The sequence below is a fragment of the Anticarsia gemmatalis genome, chromosome 17 (genome assembly GCF_050436995.1).
Source record: "Anticarsia gemmatalis isolate Benzon Research Colony breed Stoneville strain chromosome 17, ilAntGemm2 primary, whole genome shotgun sequence".
Classification (NCBI taxonomy): Eukaryota; Metazoa; Arthropoda; class Insecta; order Lepidoptera; family Erebidae; genus Anticarsia; species Anticarsia gemmatalis.
Genome location: NC_134761.1, coordinates 10,563,229 through 10,581,207, shown reverse-complemented (window position 1 = coordinate 10,581,207; position 17,979 = coordinate 10,563,229). Strand labels below are relative to the sequence as shown.

Below are 17,979 nucleotides of genomic sequence, written 5' to 3'. Positions count from 1 at the left end.
TAATTGTTTAAATGTTTAAATTGATATTTATACCCAAAAAATTGCTTCAAAGTCAACCGTCCTCGAATGCCTTAATGGTCCATACATTTTTTTCAAAACTTTGGATTTAAAGTGGAATTTCTTTTCTAATGAGTTGTTTGGAGTGTTTATCTCTTTAGGTGTATATTTATCTATAAAGATACAATATTGTTAACTGAAAAAACGTTTTAAAACACAATTTTTCCATTCACCCCTTTGGTCGTTTCGATTCACCCCTATCGCTGGGTGAATAGAAATTGACCATTTTTTTAATGAAATATCGTAAAACTATGCATATTTTTGGACAAATATGGTTTTAACTCTTTCTTCATGGCGCCGGACATGATATAAAACAACCTCACAATAAAAATAACAAGTTATTCGCTACAAATTTTTAGGACAAAGTTGAAAATTGTTTCTATTCACCCCGTTTTACGGTATTATAAAACGTTACCACAACGACAGACGAACAATTTTGTATATATTTATGTAATCTGGCGACCTTGCCGTCACCCCTAACTAGCATAGGGCTGGCAAAAGTTGTTGAAATACTTATAAGTCTGTTTCACAATGTTTAAAGCATGTTAGTTTGCTGATATTTTTTTCGCCTTAAAACCAAGTGGTGTCTCTTAAATCGTCTGGTATTAAACAAACTAAAATAATGTCTACCTAATTTCTGCATGATCAGAATTAAATATATTATGGTAGAGATTTTGTCATGTAAATATCCAAAAATTATCTACTCAAATTGGTCCTGGATCAATATACTGTTCAGTAGAAAACCACGACTCGGTGGATACCATCTGAACCATTGTGCTATGCACGTTACTTCATAGTTCCTATTCCTATGTTGGTTTTAAATTACCGAGAGGAAAAACAACTCCGCCATTGTATACAACGCCTTAAAAAACAAAAACACGGAACACTAAACGTTTGTCCCGACAATTTAGTTTTGAGATAACATGTTGAGCTTTAAAAAGCTTTTAAAGTGCGACGTTTTACGTCTCTTGTGCGTGAGTGGTAAAACAATACTTAAATCTTAACTCTTTTCTAAGTAGCGAGTTAAAATACAGCTATTCTTAGATAGTTACATAAATTCATGTATTTTTTTGTTGTGGCATCCTTATATCCGCCCTCGCAATAATGCAATGTCCACCCTAACCCTAGTGCCCTTGCCCCTGCATAACAACCTCAATATAGATATAATATATCTACGTATATTCGTGAAAACGAAATCAAATTACCAGCTGTGTTTTGTTTATATTGATCCGCTTCATATTACAGTCTGTGACAGTCGTCAGTTTTACATACAACCCATGATATGAAAGTATAATAATACATGTTTAATGTTATGTTTATAAAATACACTAATTACCAACACGCGCTTTGCTAGTTTTGTTATTTTGCACTAGAAAAGATAAACATTCTAGCAATATCTAACATTTCTGCATAGTAATGCCATCTATTGTGGAATAGCAAAAACCAACTGTCTATTTAGCTGCCATCTATAGTTTTCCATTGACACTATAAGCATATTTATACTGCCATCTAGTGTGCAGTAGAAGAAGAGTTTACTCTTTGTGAATGTTTCGATTTTAATGCCCTCTAGTGGTGTTTACAAAACATGTGAAATAGCCAGTATATCTATATTATTATCTATAGTGCATAACCACTGGCCAAGAGGCCATGCCAAACCATGCCGTGGAATGACTCACTGCGATGGAGATTGTATTTTATTGTGCAATGCTTCGTTCGTTGAAGTTCGTTGTTACGTCAAACCATAGACAATTAGATGAAAATACTCGAACAGAATATTTAAATGTTACTAAATTGAACACATAACAAAGTTATGAAATATTGATAATATTTTTGACTAAATAAGTTTTCTTGCATTTAGTTATATTATGTCTTCTGTAAAGTGAAATAATTACAAGTCAATTAATAGGTATAGTAGTTATCGTGTTACATGTATTTTAAGTAACTGTGCAAGTAAAATAAAAATGGTCACAATTTCAACACGGACATTCGAAGTTTTTACTCTAATTAAAGTATATACCTACATTTTTATTTGCTTTTTTGTACATACATAGTCAGTAGGTAGCTAATTCTAAAAATACAAAATAAAATATTATAACACTTAAAAGCTGTTCACGGGGGACGGGCAGTTTTCATAAAAAAATCATATGCAATTTTATGAATGCGTACCAATTATGTTATTTTTAATTTTCAGTTGAAATGAATTTAAAGTCTAACTTAACAAAATCGATTAGTATTATTTTTCAATTATGGCAACAAAAATTGTCTATGGAATGACTATAATTTGACGGGTGCCTGCCACATCCGGCCCTCGGACGAAAGGGTCCTTTTTCAAGCGTACGCCATCGCTGGCGTATGGTAGTTTATTTTATTGAACGAATAATCTAAAACCATCCAAAATGGTGAGTATCGAACATGATAATTATGTTCAGAAAAGTGTTCCCGATCAACTGTGCTACCGTTTCGCGTTAATATTTTACAGTTTACGAAACTAAATCGAAATAAGTTTGCACTTTATTCACGACGACCGTCTTTGTGATCGGGTGACGTTTCCAAGTGTTGCGGTGATTGATCGGTGTCGGTGTAGATTCGGGAGGATTCAACAAAGATTTGCTAAGTCTACGATGGGATTAAAGCTAAATAAGAGAATGCATTATGATATAAAACGTGCGTGTGTCAAGTGTACCATCTGTGTTGTGTTGTGCGATATGTTGACGAGCTGTTTTCTGGTTTGCGCAGGTGAATTTCACCGTAGACGAGATCCGTGCGATGATGGACAAGAAGAAGAACATCAGGAACATGTCCGTCATCGCCCACGTCGACCACGGCAAGTCTACCCTGACCGACTCGCTGGTCTCCAAAGCTGGTATTATTGCCGGCGCCCGTGCTGGCGAGACACGGTTCACCGACACGCGCAAGGACGAGCAGGACAGATGTATCACCATCAAGTCAACGTAAGTGTTTCTGTCACCACATGGTTCAGGCATTGTTGTCGGGCGTGAAGCCGCCGGCTCCAAGCCGCTGAGTCGGCATTTTTGTGTCCTTGAACTTGTCGCTTCAGTTGCAATAATTTTGAGGTTATGTTCTATGTAACCTTACATCGATGTCACAAGTTCTAGTTGAATAATTAAATCAAAGTAAAATACCATGAAACTACCCAATAACATGTTATGCCATTGTAATATGACTATTTTTTACCACTTGTCTGAAAATTGTTTGTCAACATTAATTTTATAGTCAGCAATCAATTTGGCATCAATATCAGCTGTCCATGTATATAGGGAAAACAATAACATTAGAATTTCACAACTTTTGCAAATGCGAAAAATACCACGCAAATACCACAATTACAAAATTTACTATGATGATTGTTCTTTACCTTTGAAACTGAGATTCTTTGAAGATCTTAGAACGGCCATCTGACTTTCTCCCATACATACTTACATTACCCAATTCAAGAAAACCAGTAACTAACAATGAAAATTCTTTCTCAGTGCCATATCTATGTTCTTCGAGCTCGAAGAGAAAGATTTGGTATTCATCACCAACCCCGACCAGCGTGAGAAGAGCGAGAAGGGTTTCTTGATCAACTTGATTGACTCACCTGGACACGTTGACTTCTCATCTGAGGTGACTGCTGCTCTCCGTGTCACTGATGGTGCCCTTGTCGTGGTCGACTGTGTATCCGGTAAGTACTCCATAAAGAACACAAGCTAATCACAAAATTGCAGTTTTAGTAACTCTAACTACAACTACCAAAATACCTAAAAAGCATAAAAGAGTCCCAACTTTTTAGTCTGTGGTACAGGCAGGTGGTGCATTAAATTCCCTTTTTTATTTGTTCAGTCAGTATGCAGGTGGCATTTTCTTTGTTCAAAGAGAAAGTATAGGTATTGCATAACTTTTTTTCACTATCTGCAACACCCCACCCCTTAATTGTATGAAATTGTGCAATGTTCAACTAGCTAGGTATTTTATCATTGCAGTTGTATCATGAAGTATTTTGTCCTAGCCTGAACATTTTCAACATACTAAATTCTTTGTCACAACATGGATACTTAAATCATCACTATGGTCAGATTGCAAGATCTTGGAAATATTTTATAGGTACAGGCATATGTTTAAAACCAAAATTAAATACATAAGAGTCATAACAGGGTATTAATGGTCATAACATATGGTCTGCAACTCATGCCATGTTATAAATGAGACAGCACATGTTTTGATTACAATACATTGTCATCTGAATGACCTTGTTCACCCCTATTCTCTGATAAGAACTACTTATTGATAATAATGAGCTGATTTTGATAAAACTAGGAGCTTTATCTAGGAAAATATTTCATAATATTTTTTTTCTAGGTACTGTACCTACCTACTTGTAAATTTAAAACTTTCTTTGCTTTTACACAACAAAGAGACATTTCAATTCAACAAAGATAATTTATCAAAAATGCTCTAAAAGCCCACTCAAATAAATTTACATTCTTTACCTTCTGACTATTATATTTTATCTGTTATCTAGTAATAGAAAGGAATGGCAGAGATACTCCTGGTAATAAGTCCAACTTAATACAATGTTATATTTCAGATTTATACAAATAAAAGTACACTACTATGTCAATTTATTTGCTAGCCACCACATAAACATATTACAATGTTTTCTCCTTCAAAATCTGGATGATTTGTCACACATAGTAAAAATACTAAAATAGGTCTGAATAAAGTTATTTACCTGATAGTGGACAAGTCTCCAAAAAATGGAGTTTCATAACTCCAAAAGCTAATTTACCGTTTCTCCCTAGGTGTGTGCGTACAGACCGAGACTGTGCTCCGTCAGGCCATCGCCGAGCGTATCAAGCCCATCCTGTTCATGAACAAGATGGACCGCGCTCTGCTCGAGCTGCAGCTGGAGGCTGAGGAGCTCTACCAGACCTTCCAGCGTATCGTTGAAAACGTCAACGTCATCATCGCCACTTACAACGATGACGGTGGCCCCATGGGTAAGTTCATTGTACAATTGGTATTTCAGGATTTGTCTCTAGACTGGGCTGCCTTAAGCCAAATTACAGGTTATAAAAATATACTATTCTATAGAAGATCGAAAACGCCGTAAATTGGAAGAAACTTACTTTTCCTAGTGAAGAGCGCGTGCGCCGGCCCAATTACCTTTCTCATGGGTTTTGTTACAAAGTCGGGTTAAATGTTCTAAATACTTTTTTACCGACTTAAAAAAGGAGGAGATCTTATGTTTTTTTTTATAGTGATGTACGTTTTTGAACCAGTAATATCTTGTATAGCTACCTTAATTCGTATCTACTGCAATATGACAATTTAGATTTTCTAAACTACCATTGTTCTAGTTACAATCGGGTTTGTGTGATAAACCGACAAATATATTCAACATTATTTATTTGCAGTCGAATCTTAAACAAAAGTTCTAAAATAAGTCTATGCATTGTCGTCATTACAACAGAATATAGAAATATTCCAACTAAAGTGTATTGTTTAAACAACAATCACTCAATCTACGTCATACCGATAACACGTGGCGTAAATATAGGTTATTTCATATACTTTAGCACTATATAGGGTACTATCACCGCCCACGTACCTAGGCATTACCTCTAACGTAGGCAGACAGCCGATCAATACCTATTTATATCAACGACTTGACCTGTCTAACCCCGATCTTAGAAGCGTGACGTAATAAACTAGACATCTGAAATATTAAATTTTTAATGGCCTTAGACTTTATTCAGAGGACGAATTTTTTTTTATGTGTACGATTGGTTATTAGAAGTTTAAGTTTGTGGGGTCATCAACCTTGTCCCCGGCCGCCATCTTGGAAAAAGGGGTCTAGACAATCTTAAATGTAACTTTTCAATGGATTACTACCTATATACAACTTATGTGACGCTGTTTAAAAACTTGTGGGCGTATTGTGGCTTTAGTTTTCAATTTTAATGACTCCTACGCGTGCCCTATTGCAGAATGACGTAGCTTTTAGTTTCCACGCTACACTACCCACGCTTTCGCCCTATAATAGCTCGAGTGTAGGAGGTTTGCTTATTGCAACTAATAGGCACACAACTGGCTAAAGTTGAACTAGCAATACAATTTACGGGTATTTCTTGTGCCTTTAGTAATTTAGGTGCTCAAGACACACATTTGTTGACTTAGTTGGTTATCTATGCCTTAGATATAAAACGTGGCAACGGAAATATTTTGAAAGCAAACAATTTTCCCAACGGATGTTACAGATTACTTCAAATTACACCTCAAAAGGAAGTATTTTAAGGTGTTTTCTTAACACGCTAGTCGCGTGAAATAGCTAGAATTTCTTTTAAAGATTTTTTATGAACCTAGTCCCAAGTGTTGCCAGTTACTTTCCACAATAAGCATCTGGGTGTCAAAGTGGACTGACAGTATACTTCATACCGGAATTGGTTGTAAACTTTGTAGTATGCGACCCCATAAATGTATGAGACAGTTTTTCAATCACCAAATAACACAGAATACTTGCAAATTCAACAAATAATGTTATGAAATAAAGTGAAATATTATCAAAATTTAGTGTTTTTGGACATGCCTTCCAAAATTTCGATCTACATGAAGCATTTTTTTCTAAATGAGTATTATTTTTCTTAAATAAACTCCTATCATAAATAACTCTTAATACAGCCGCACAAAGCCGGCGTGGTCACGCCTCGCGACGTGTTTATCACACGTGATGTAACGATCTGTTTGATAATCGCACAAGGTCACAAGCCCCCCGCGTCACTCTACAATACTTAAAATTCGGTATTTTAACTCCGACTGAAATAACCGGCCGGCGTTTACTGATAACGATGCCACGTATTTTTATAAAGATTTACTACTTCAGAAACATTATTACTGACTTTAGGTTTTTTATATCAGTTTAGAAAAGTCAAACTTACATACCAGTTTTGTACATGTCTACTTCAACTCATGATTACGGCACATTTCGATAGGAATCAAAAATAAATGTAGAAAATATTTTGTGTAACCGGCATAAGTGAGGTCTTGTTCATGTTTCCGTCATTTTTTTATACATTAACAAACAACTGTACAGTAATCGCTCCGATAAGACTTAATAATTAACATGTAACATTATGCTACATTCTTATTAATAATATTAATTGCGTTCCACAACTTACATACATAGGTACCTACGAGTTGCAAATATGCACCCTGTTTATCAGTCTATGAATTAAATCCCCTTAGGATAATTGTAGTAAAAAATAAGGTTACCGAGACCGTAGCAATCGATACAAATGAGATACGTACAGATGTTTAACCCACTTAACCAGTGAGATATAACTAGCGGGCCCGTAACCTGTCTGCCGCTCTCTCGCTTGACTAAGCTACGGTTAGGAACACGTTTTGATGTAATCCCACTGGTTGCATACTTAGAATTCCAATGAGTCATTATTAGATGTTATAATTGAAGAATATGAGGATGCTATCATGTTACAGGGCCCCTATACTAACAACTGTAACTTACGTCAGTTAGCATTTCCACGTTTGTTAATTTAACAGTTAAAAAGGTCACGTCTTTTTTTTTGCAAAAAACTTAAGATAAAAAGTCCTGACATGATGAGGTCTTAACATGATGAGTCTTAAGTAAACTATAAGGTTATACGCAACTTGTCATGCTCGATTGGTCATAGAGAATCAGTTTTATTTTCGTGTCCCTCCCTAATACTTCCGGAATAGAATAGTGATCTAATTTTAAACATAGCAACATCGACTCGACCCAGTTTCACATGGGATAAAGAATAGTTCTTTAGAACTCGTGTAACTTATAAAGTATATGGCAGTGTGCTTTACAGCTGCAATTTCGATGGATCAATATCCCATTCTTGGCAGTAGATTACATGATGTTCTATACAATAATTGCTATGTTTCAAATTACGCCGTAGTACATGTTTGCTATAGCACTACTAAAATATCTAATTGTATAATATCACGTGTATATTTTCTGGAAGATACTATTAACATACCTAATTTAGTATTTCTGTAAAACAGACCTGAAATTTGTTTATCTACCGTCACTCATATCTTGCTGTCAAGTTTATTACTGGTTCAAAAGTAAATTAAATGAATACACTGTAGCCTTTCTTCAACAATATTTTGTTCCGTAACCAGGTGAGGTGCGTGTAGACCCCAGCAAGGGATCCGTGGGCTTCGGCTCCGGTCTCCACGGATGGGCCTTCACCCTCAAGCAGTTCTCTGAGATGTACGCCGACAAGTTCAAGATTGACCTCGTCAAGCTCATGAACAGGTAAATATAGACAATATTGAACTATTATGTCTATTTATTATGATGTAGAGTACTGCATAATAGATTTTTTTACTTGCTTACGATTGTTGTCTGCTACTGTAATGGTAAAATCAATCATTGTCTAGGCTATATTGTAATTCATTTCGGTAATTCTTTTTTATGTTGAGTTAGATGCATCAAGTAATGACGTTTACGATATAAATTTTGTTTACTTTTAATAAAAAGCGGTATCCGCATACTAATACTTGAGGCTATAATAACATGACTGGCTTATTAACGTTGAACACGTGAATACTTGCAAAATATTTATCTGTTATTATTTGTCAGTGTTTGATAATAATCCGATCATGCTCCATTTTACCATTATCATTCATATCATACTGTTTATCGCGGATTAGACACGGCCTTCGGCCACGACTTTTTAATTTCTACAAGTTTAATGAAAGCAGTTTTAAAATAAATAAAACCCAATGCAATTTCCTTGGCTCGTAAAAACAAATCTTTGAACAAAATCAATAAGACTGCTAGCCTTGGGGGTGTAAAAGTTGGTCGAAATGCAGCATTGCAGATGCACACAATGACGTGTCGCACTAAACATTGATTCGCGAACACGCAACCGCAACCCGGCTCGCACCCCTGCGATATTAACCCTTATTTGAACCTACTTTAGAAACAGTTTCCATCGTCCCGTTGATACTGGTTAAAGTTATTGGTACTTTAAACCAGCGGCAGAAAAGGACGGACAGTAATTCTCGATGACGGATTGGTGAAATGATCCAATACTTGGACTTTTTACAACAATTGTTGAGATACATTGAAATACTAAAGCATGACTACACAAAAGAGCATTGTTTTTTCCACGGTTCGAATGAAAAATTGAAAGGGCTGATGACAATAGCAAAGCAAATGTAGGCTAAAATCTAGGTCGTCACTTCTGATTACTTTTTTTATGTAACTTACGAACCAACGAGCTTTTATACTTAACGATTTCACATTCATTTCCCTAGAGTAGTCAGAAATGTTGAACAAACCAACTACTGTAATATTTTGTATGAAAACTTGAAGTTAGTATAATGTTAATTTGTACAAACCAGGCTGTGGGGAGAGAACTTCTTCAACGCCAAGACAAAGAAGTGGGCTAAGCAGAAGGACAATGAGAACAAGCGTTCATTCTGCATGTACGTGCTGGACCCCATCTACAAGGTGTTCGACGCCATCATGAACTTCAAGAAGGAGGAGATCGATGGTCTGCTCAAGAAGATCGGAGTCACCATCAAGCACGAGGATGCTGACAAGGACGGCAAGGCCCTCCTCAAGGTAATTACGTGGCTTTGATGAGAATTCGGGTGCAAAATGGAGTCGGTTTTTATTTTCATCATTCTATACTGCCTTTTAAATAAACCAAAAACATTTGAAATTACTCAAATTTATGTAGTAAAATATACATTTATTTTGTTTTAAGAATTAATTCTAGAAAATTACAGTTTGTTATTGTTGCATACTAGTCCCAAGTGTTGCCAGTTACTTTACACAATAAGCATCTGGGTGTCAAAGTGGACTGACAGTATACTTCATACCGGAATTGGTTGTAAACTTTGTAGTATGCGACCCCATAAATGTATGTGACAGTTTTCACATAACATACTGTCAATAGAAAAGTAAAAATAATTATGCTGCATGCAATAAATAGCTAGAAATAGAAAAATATATTCAGAAAGCAGCTTACATAAGTCTTTTTTACCTATTATTTGTTATGTTTCTCGTATTAATAGTTATTTTCTGTGGTGTAGGTGGTCATGCGTAGCTGGTTGCCCGCCGGCGAGGCTCTTCTTCAGATGATTGCCATCCACTTGCCGTCACCCGTGGTGGCCCAGAAGTACCGTATGGAGATGTTGTACGAAGGACCCCATGACGATGAGGCCGCCATTGGTATCAAGGTAATTGACACAACTGTTTAAATAATATGTAATCCAATGTCGTACTGAACTTCCAAAATGGTTTTCTGTTTAAAACTTTAAACTATGACGTAGTTATCTACAAATAATATTAGTAGGTGTATGGTATTATGTAAACCGAATTTTAAATTTTTTTTATGATTCATGATAATAAATATTCACTACAAAATCTCAAAGTATTCTTCCAATTATTCTTCACTAGAATGTTGTTCCTATTATTATAATAAAATACATTTAATATTGTCTTCTTATTGTTAAGTGTACCTAGGAATCGTATGTATTTTTTTTTCTGTGGTATAGAACTGCGACCCCGAAGCTCCCCTCATGATGTACGTGAGCAAGATGGTACCGACCTCCGACAAGGGTCGTTTCTACGCTTTCGGCCGTGTCTTCTCCGGCAAGGTCGTCACTGGACAGAAGGCCCGCATCATGGGACCCAACTTCCAGCCCGGCAAGAAAGAGGTCTGTACGCCAACAATCTTTGAATTTTTGTATGCTTATTCAATGATCAGCTATCTTTACTATAAAGGAAACTAGGTATCATGTTGTATCATGAGAAATGCTTTAGGAAACCAAAATTTTACTAGTTATATGAATCCACTTTATAAGTTTCTTGGTTACGAAAGAAAATTATTATCTTCTTGCACACCGTGTCGCGCCGTAGCGACTCGGCCGTACTCCGGTCGCGTCGCGCTGACGGTGTCGGCGTGCTACTGAAGTAGATGAACACGTCGAGCGCGGCTAAACGCTGCACAGGACCTCTATCCTTATGTCCTAGTACTGCACGCTACGTCGCGAACGATACACATTTTTCACCATAAACTGTATTATTTAACTATTCTTTTTTGCCTGTAACCAATAGTTGAGACTGCTGGATCACTCATAAGAAATTGCTAAGATTTCTTTACCGTAACTAAAGAATTAGTTTTAGGAAATGGTCCAGATTTGAACTTCCCAAAATGCGATTCTAAGTAAATGAACATCATTTTGTGAAACATTTTACTCAAGCCTCTTCTCTATTGTTTAGGATCTGTACGAGAAGACCATCCAGCGTACCATCCTCATGATGGGTCGTTACGTGGAGGCCATCGAGGACGTGCCCTCCGGTAACATCTGCGGTCTGGTCGGAGTCGACCAGTTCCTCGTCAAGACCGGAACCATCACCACATTCAAGAACGCGCACAACATGAAGGTACGTAATTAAACTTATGATTTAGTTTCAAATTCTTAGAACTTAAAATAATATAGCAGTATTTATTTTTTTATTCTCGTAGCTCGCAACAGCACATAAGTAATGAAAAATATGAAAAATGAGAACTTATTCTGGACTCCAAGTGGATAGGAGTCTCCATTGTTGCATCATTTCTGATTCTTAATTTTGTTTGGGAATAGGTCATGAAGTTCAGTGTATCCCCCGTCGTGCGTGTGGCCGTCGAGCCCAAGAACCCCGCCGACCTGCCCAAGCTGGTGGAGGGTCTGAAACGTCTGGCCAAGTCCGACCCTATGGTGCAGTGCATCAACGAGGAGTCTGGTGAGCACATCGTCGCTGGCGCCGGTGAGCTGCATCTTGAGATCTGTCTTAAGGTATGTACAATACATTAGCTTGTTTTTGACTATACAATAAATTTTGGGATCATTTTGTGCCCCTGCCTTAAATTTTTGGACTGATGCATATTTTCTTTTATGCCACCATTAACTGATGATAATAACCTTTCCTACAGGACTTGGAGGAGGACCACGCTTGCATTCCAATCAAGAAATCCGACCCCGTGGTGTCGTACCGTGAGACTGTAAGCGAGGAGTCTGACCAGATGTGTCTGTCCAAGTCTCCCAACAAGCACAACCGTCTGTTCATGAAGGCGCAGCCCATGCCTGACGGTCTGCCCGAGGACATCGACGAGGTGAGGACCTTTCACTTCAATAATAACCATTTTAGAATAGACTTCACAAAAAGTCATAGATAAACTGACCATACAATTGTCTTATTTCTATGCAATTAGCAACTGTAATGTGACAAAACACCTACGTTTATGTTATTTTGTCAGGGCCGTGTAAACCCCCGTGATGACTTCAAGACCCGTGCCCGTTACCTGTCCGACAAGTACGAGTACGACCTAACTGAAGCGCGTAAGATCTGGTGCTTCGGTCCCGAGGGTACCGGCCCCAACATCATGGTCGACTGCTCCAAGGGAGTGCAGTACCTCAACGAAATCAAGGACTCCGTCGTCGCCGGCTTCCAGTGGGCCGCCAAGGAGGGAGTCATGGCTGAGGAGAACTTGAGAGGCGTGCGATTCAACATCTATGACGTCACGCTACACACTGATGCTATCCACAGGTAATGTAACGATCTAACGGGAAGCGAGAATTGGTTCAGTTGACAAAACTTTGGGTTAGAACTATTAAGGTTAATGGCTCAGTATGTTTCAAGAGTCATCAATTTGGTTTTTTTAACCAGAAGTCAATACTTTTGTCAAATAAACCATTTTTGTGAAACGGTCATAAAGGTGTCATGCCAATCAGGTAAGTTAATATTGGCAAGGTGTAAATAGTCCAGTTCCTTGGGGCAGTCCTAAACAAAGGATGTCCTAACACCGTCCTTTTTTTAGGACTGCCCGAAGGCGCTGGGCACTTTCCAGAAAATGGCTGATATAATCCTCCATCTTATATGGAAAACCTTACTACTATGCACGGGTTTCACTCTTGATTCATATTTTAAGGTTTAGGCACATTGTATGTGACCCGACTTTTCGACCGATTCTTGGTCAGGCACGAATGTTACAACAACATAGCCACTTGCATTGATTAGAAAGTACTCTACGGAAACTCGAGTAGCCCTCGAATTAGAGATAATTATATTATGATGCCTTCAAAATAAACGCCACGTAACCACAGATTAGTGTAATAATATTAATACATAATATTTTGGCAGGATTGATTGAAAGTGACTTTACAGGGATTAACTAATTCATGCATATATGTCGTTTATTAGTTCGGCAGTTGTCTATAAGCTCTGTCATCTATCTATTTCTTTGGTTTTCTTGACAATTCGACTAAGATTGCAAAGGGACTCGAGCTGACAGGTTCCTATTCAAAAACTGGATGAAATATTAACGTTAATTTTGTCAACAGAGGTGGCGGTCAAATCATTCCAACGACGAGGAGATGTCTGTACGCGTGTCTGCTGACCGCGCAGCCCAGGCTCATGGAGCCCGTGTACCTGTGCGAGATTCAGGTACGTGACCTGTCTACCTGCATGGTGTTGATCTGTAAACAAATATTATATGTATGTGCATGTGGCTTAGTATGAAATTGAATACAAAACAATGCTTTGGAAAATTCTAGAAGTGGTTTTGTGAAATAGAAATGTTTGAGACTATTTGAAAAGTATACAATTCATACTATGATACGCTGTAATTTAGTTTAAAAACGAAATTACGAATGAATTTCATTACCATATTTAAATTAGTACAGTTCAGAGTTCATAACATTTACTTTTACAAACGTAAAATAAAACTTAATTACCGCGTGCCCACAACAGATAATGATCAGCAAAATATTGCTGTGAACATTATATTTATATTATTATATGCTGCCCAGCATGACCCCCACGTTTTTCCTGAGCGGACTAGCATGCAATCGTCAGTTCCGCCTTTCCGAGACGTGGTAGAGTAAACAGTTCTTTGTTTTGGTATGGCCACCCAATGCATACGCCTTGCCTGAATAGGGGAACTAACACCCAAACAACAAAATTATAACACACCCTCCAATTGGAATATATCCTTGATTATCAATGATTACATTGATATCACGAAAGCATGGCAAAACTGCCTGTTTGAATGATATGATGAAATATTTTAAGAATTTTTCATGTAACGAAGCATGTAAAATGCTGCTTCGAAAGATCAATACAAAACATGATAGATGGAATCAGAGGATGCTTTGGACTTCAGAGAAATGATTCTAAAGCTATATTTGATTTTTTTACGTTCATATTCTTTAAATGTGTCTTATAAAACCGATAACATCTGAAATGCTCAAAAGAATAGTTAGTAATGTATATAAAATCCGTAGTGCCCTGAGGTCGCCGTGGGTGGTATCTACGGTGTGCTGAACAGGCGTCGTGGTCACGTGTTCGAGGAGTCGCAAGTCGCCGGTACCCCCATGTTCGTGGTGAAGGCTTACCTGCCCGTCAACGAGTCGTTCGGCTTCACCGCCGACCTTCGTTCCAACACCGGTGGACAGGCCTTCCCGCAGTGCGTGTTCGACCACTGGCAGATCCTGCCCGGAGACCCGTGCGAACCTAGCTCCAAGCCTTACGTCGTCGTACAGGTCAGTATCGCTAATACTAAATTGATTTCGCTTTATCACATTTTCAGTGCTATTGTAATTTGACCTTTTTAAAATCTGCTTCAAATGTTTGCTACTTTGATATCGGAGTTTTGTATCTTCATGCACACCGTGTCGCGCCGTAGCGACTCGGCCGTACTCCGGTCGCGTCGCGCTGACGGTGTCGGCGTGCTACTGAAGTAGATGAACACGTCGAGCGCGGCTAAACGCTGCACAGGACCTCTATCCTTATGTCCTAGTACTGCACGCTACGTCGCGAACGATACACACCTTTTTTTCATTAATAAAATTGCTTAAGTTTGTTGTCAGTGTCCAAGAGAATGTCTTATTAAATGTCTTTTTCTATCTTTGCAGGAGACAAGGAAAAGGAAAGGACTTAAGGAGGGCCTGCCAGACCTCACTCAATATCTTGACAAATTGTAAACGTCGTAGCTAATACAATCCATACTGTAATATATGTAACATTATTGAGCGCGCCTCACGCACTACACAATTTTACGTTATAACGAATTATTTTATTTTACATGAAACGGGATTTTCGCCTCAATTAAGTTAAGTGTTAAGCTCGACGCTGGTCGGAACATTTGTTACTATGGTGTCGCGAGTTATTGCGGTCACTGCTATAAACAAATAAATATATTGAGAATACAAGTGTCTGTTTGATATGAATCGTTATTAAGATGTAGTCGGGAACCATGATTCATTACTTGTACTGTAATTAATTTTTAAATTATAATTTTTCTATTGTAAACAATTTTTATTGTTTAATTTGACTTGGTTCATATACTTAGTCGCAGTCTGTAAGGTGAGTTGAACATACTTTAGCGTCTATTCTGTCTAACTAGAAACTACAAATTTAAAATAATTGGTATATAAAGCCTTAAATCTAGTTGACAGAATATGACTGCATTATTATTATTTTTATTTAGGACCAAATCTTCAAATCCTAAAGGTAAGTTTGCTCTAAACTAAAGGCAAAATAAGATCAATAAATTATTCCCCTTTGTATCATCACTTGCTACAAACTAAAGTCCTTGAAAGTTCTCTCACGCATAATTACATACGCTATTCAACGTTTTTATCACACATGACGAGCAAAAAACACCACGTCATGTGTTGCTGAAACATTTGATAATATCAAATTCTTAAGCAAAAAATGCTTCGTCAGTACTCAATAATGACTAGCTAAAGTTTAAATGATGATTTCACACAGACCTGTACTGATGCAATGAGGAAAATATTAAATTATACCTGATAACACCAATAATGTATTAAATTTACTTATTATTTCGTATTAGAAGTATTTAAAAATAAACCTTGTTTGTTACAGACAGCCTGACGACGTCTGGACGTCCTGAATTAATCAAAACAAGGTGAATATTGCATTCTAATTATTGTGATAACGGTATTATATTTAACTGAGAAATAATTATAAATTCGGTGTCGTTGTTAAAGTTCGCCCCGTTTTCATGTTATTAAAGTTGTATAACACGCAAATAATCATAGAATTTTTGTTCGATAAATATTGCCGAACTGAATATGTATGCGTGTAGCAAGTCTTACACGGCTTTAATTACTGAGATAGAAATAGTATTAAAACAATATACTTCGAAGACTTTCTTTCTATGATGATAAAATTACCCCCGATGCCACCGTGACGGTTTTTACAAGCTCAACAGGACTGAAATATACATTTTTTTTTATATAAGTTTCAAAGTCCATTGAGGAATTGAATTTAACAGCCTGTATTCGTTGTTTCAGGTATCTGTGTTGAATGATCAAGAATTAATAAGGCGTTTCATAAAGAAGGTAATTATAGTAAATCTAATAAAAAATATATTGACTACCAAGTTTTTCTGCTATCATTAAAATTTTTATGAGTCATTTTTATCGCTCCTTACATGGGATAATAATATAATATCTGTTTTAAAGACAATTTTATTAATTTTCATTTAGAATGTATTTTTGATGATGACAAAACCGTACTTGATGCCAACTATGAAAGTTTACAAGCTCAACAGGCCTGATGTAAAAATTTAACAATAATTTGATGGTTATTATATGGCAGCCTTATTATAAAGCGAATTATTTTTCAGGTGGCTGTGTTAATTTATGCATTAATCCACGTGAACACGCCGAGGACTGAAAACTCCGACGCGATTTTCATAGGTAAGGGTCGACTGCTAAAAATAAGTATTTTATTTTACATTCTTTTTCATGATGAAAATATCACAGACCTGTTCTGAATGCTCGGTGAGGTCAACCTTTAAAAAAACTCTGATAATATTTAACTTATTATTTTATTTATAGTATTTTCGCTGTGTTCTAATTGAATGGTTTTCTTTCAGGTACTTGGCGACATGCAGTGAGGCGCATGTTTTTTATGAATAAATAAACGTTAATTACTAAATGAGTTCATTAATTTAATGTCCTTGAATGTACTGCCAGGACCATTTTCGGGCAGTAGGTACTATATAATGCCGTTCATAGAAAATGTCTGAATCATATTTAATCCCACTACAAATAAAACACTCTACTTACCAATATGAGACTATTATATGGCTCGAATTGTTAAAAAGTAGGATGAGGAGGCAGTAAGGATCTCTAGAGCCAAGTTCCGAACCCTACATGTCTAAGCCTAGATTTTTAAGCCCCTACTGCAATAACCTAACGCAACTTGATACATGATTTGCGGCTGAATAGGTACTCTAACTAAAGTGTAGCGTTTTTTAAACTACGTAAGTACCTACATACGTTCTTTAAGTGCAACCCTGCTTTTGAACTGTGGTAATCATTGCTAGGCTCCATTAATCAAAAAAAAATAAAATCTAGTAGTTATTGTTCCTCAGTTATGTTATCAAGAATACAAATGTGGCAAGGGGAAGTTTGTAGGGCTCGCTTGTACCAAGTGGCGTTCTTTTGTCCGTCTACCCCTATGGAATAAAGGCCTTCTAGTACATATCAAATTGGCAACGAGGACAAGCAGATAGTTACGTAGGTGCCTAGTACGAAACATTACTAACAAAACTGATACCGCGTTTGCCGCTAAAGATATAATCGGCGATATAAGTATATCTATCGATTATCAAAAAAAATGTAATTTATTTTCACAAAAAAATATAAATGTAGTAGGTAATAAAGCTATTGCACCAATTGTTTCGATTCCTTGAAACCTGCATGTTATTATTTTTTATGTCACAATAAACACTTCAATCTTGCATCGGATATTATTATTGATGGAGGTGTGAACTAAATAGTCGATTTATAAACAAGAACAATTCAGGTTTTCTCAACTCTACTCACATTTGACATTTC

General features: G+C 36.9%; 1 protein-coding gene across 1 annotated transcript; it reads left to right on the top strand.

Moving 5' to 3' along the window:
- The first annotated feature begins 2,316 nt into the window (after positions 1 to 2,316).
- Positions 2,317 to 15,418, top strand: eEF2 (eukaryotic translation elongation factor 2). Its single transcript, XM_076124971.1, has 15 exons — positions 2,317 to 2,456; positions 2,794 to 3,008; positions 3,549 to 3,742; positions 4,860 to 5,057; positions 8,227 to 8,362; positions 9,457 to 9,679; positions 10,153 to 10,299; positions 10,618 to 10,779; positions 11,345 to 11,509; positions 11,710 to 11,901; positions 12,039 to 12,218; positions 12,363 to 12,652; positions 13,447 to 13,549; positions 14,389 to 14,646; positions 15,019 to 15,418. Exons 1-15 carry the CDS (start codon positions 2,454 to 2,456, stop codon positions 15,085 to 15,087), a joined length of 2,535 nt encoding a protein of 844 aa, XP_075981086.1. The 5' UTR covers positions 2,317 to 2,453; the 3' UTR covers positions 15,088 to 15,418.
- Positions 15,419 to 17,979: the final 2,561 nt, after the last annotated feature.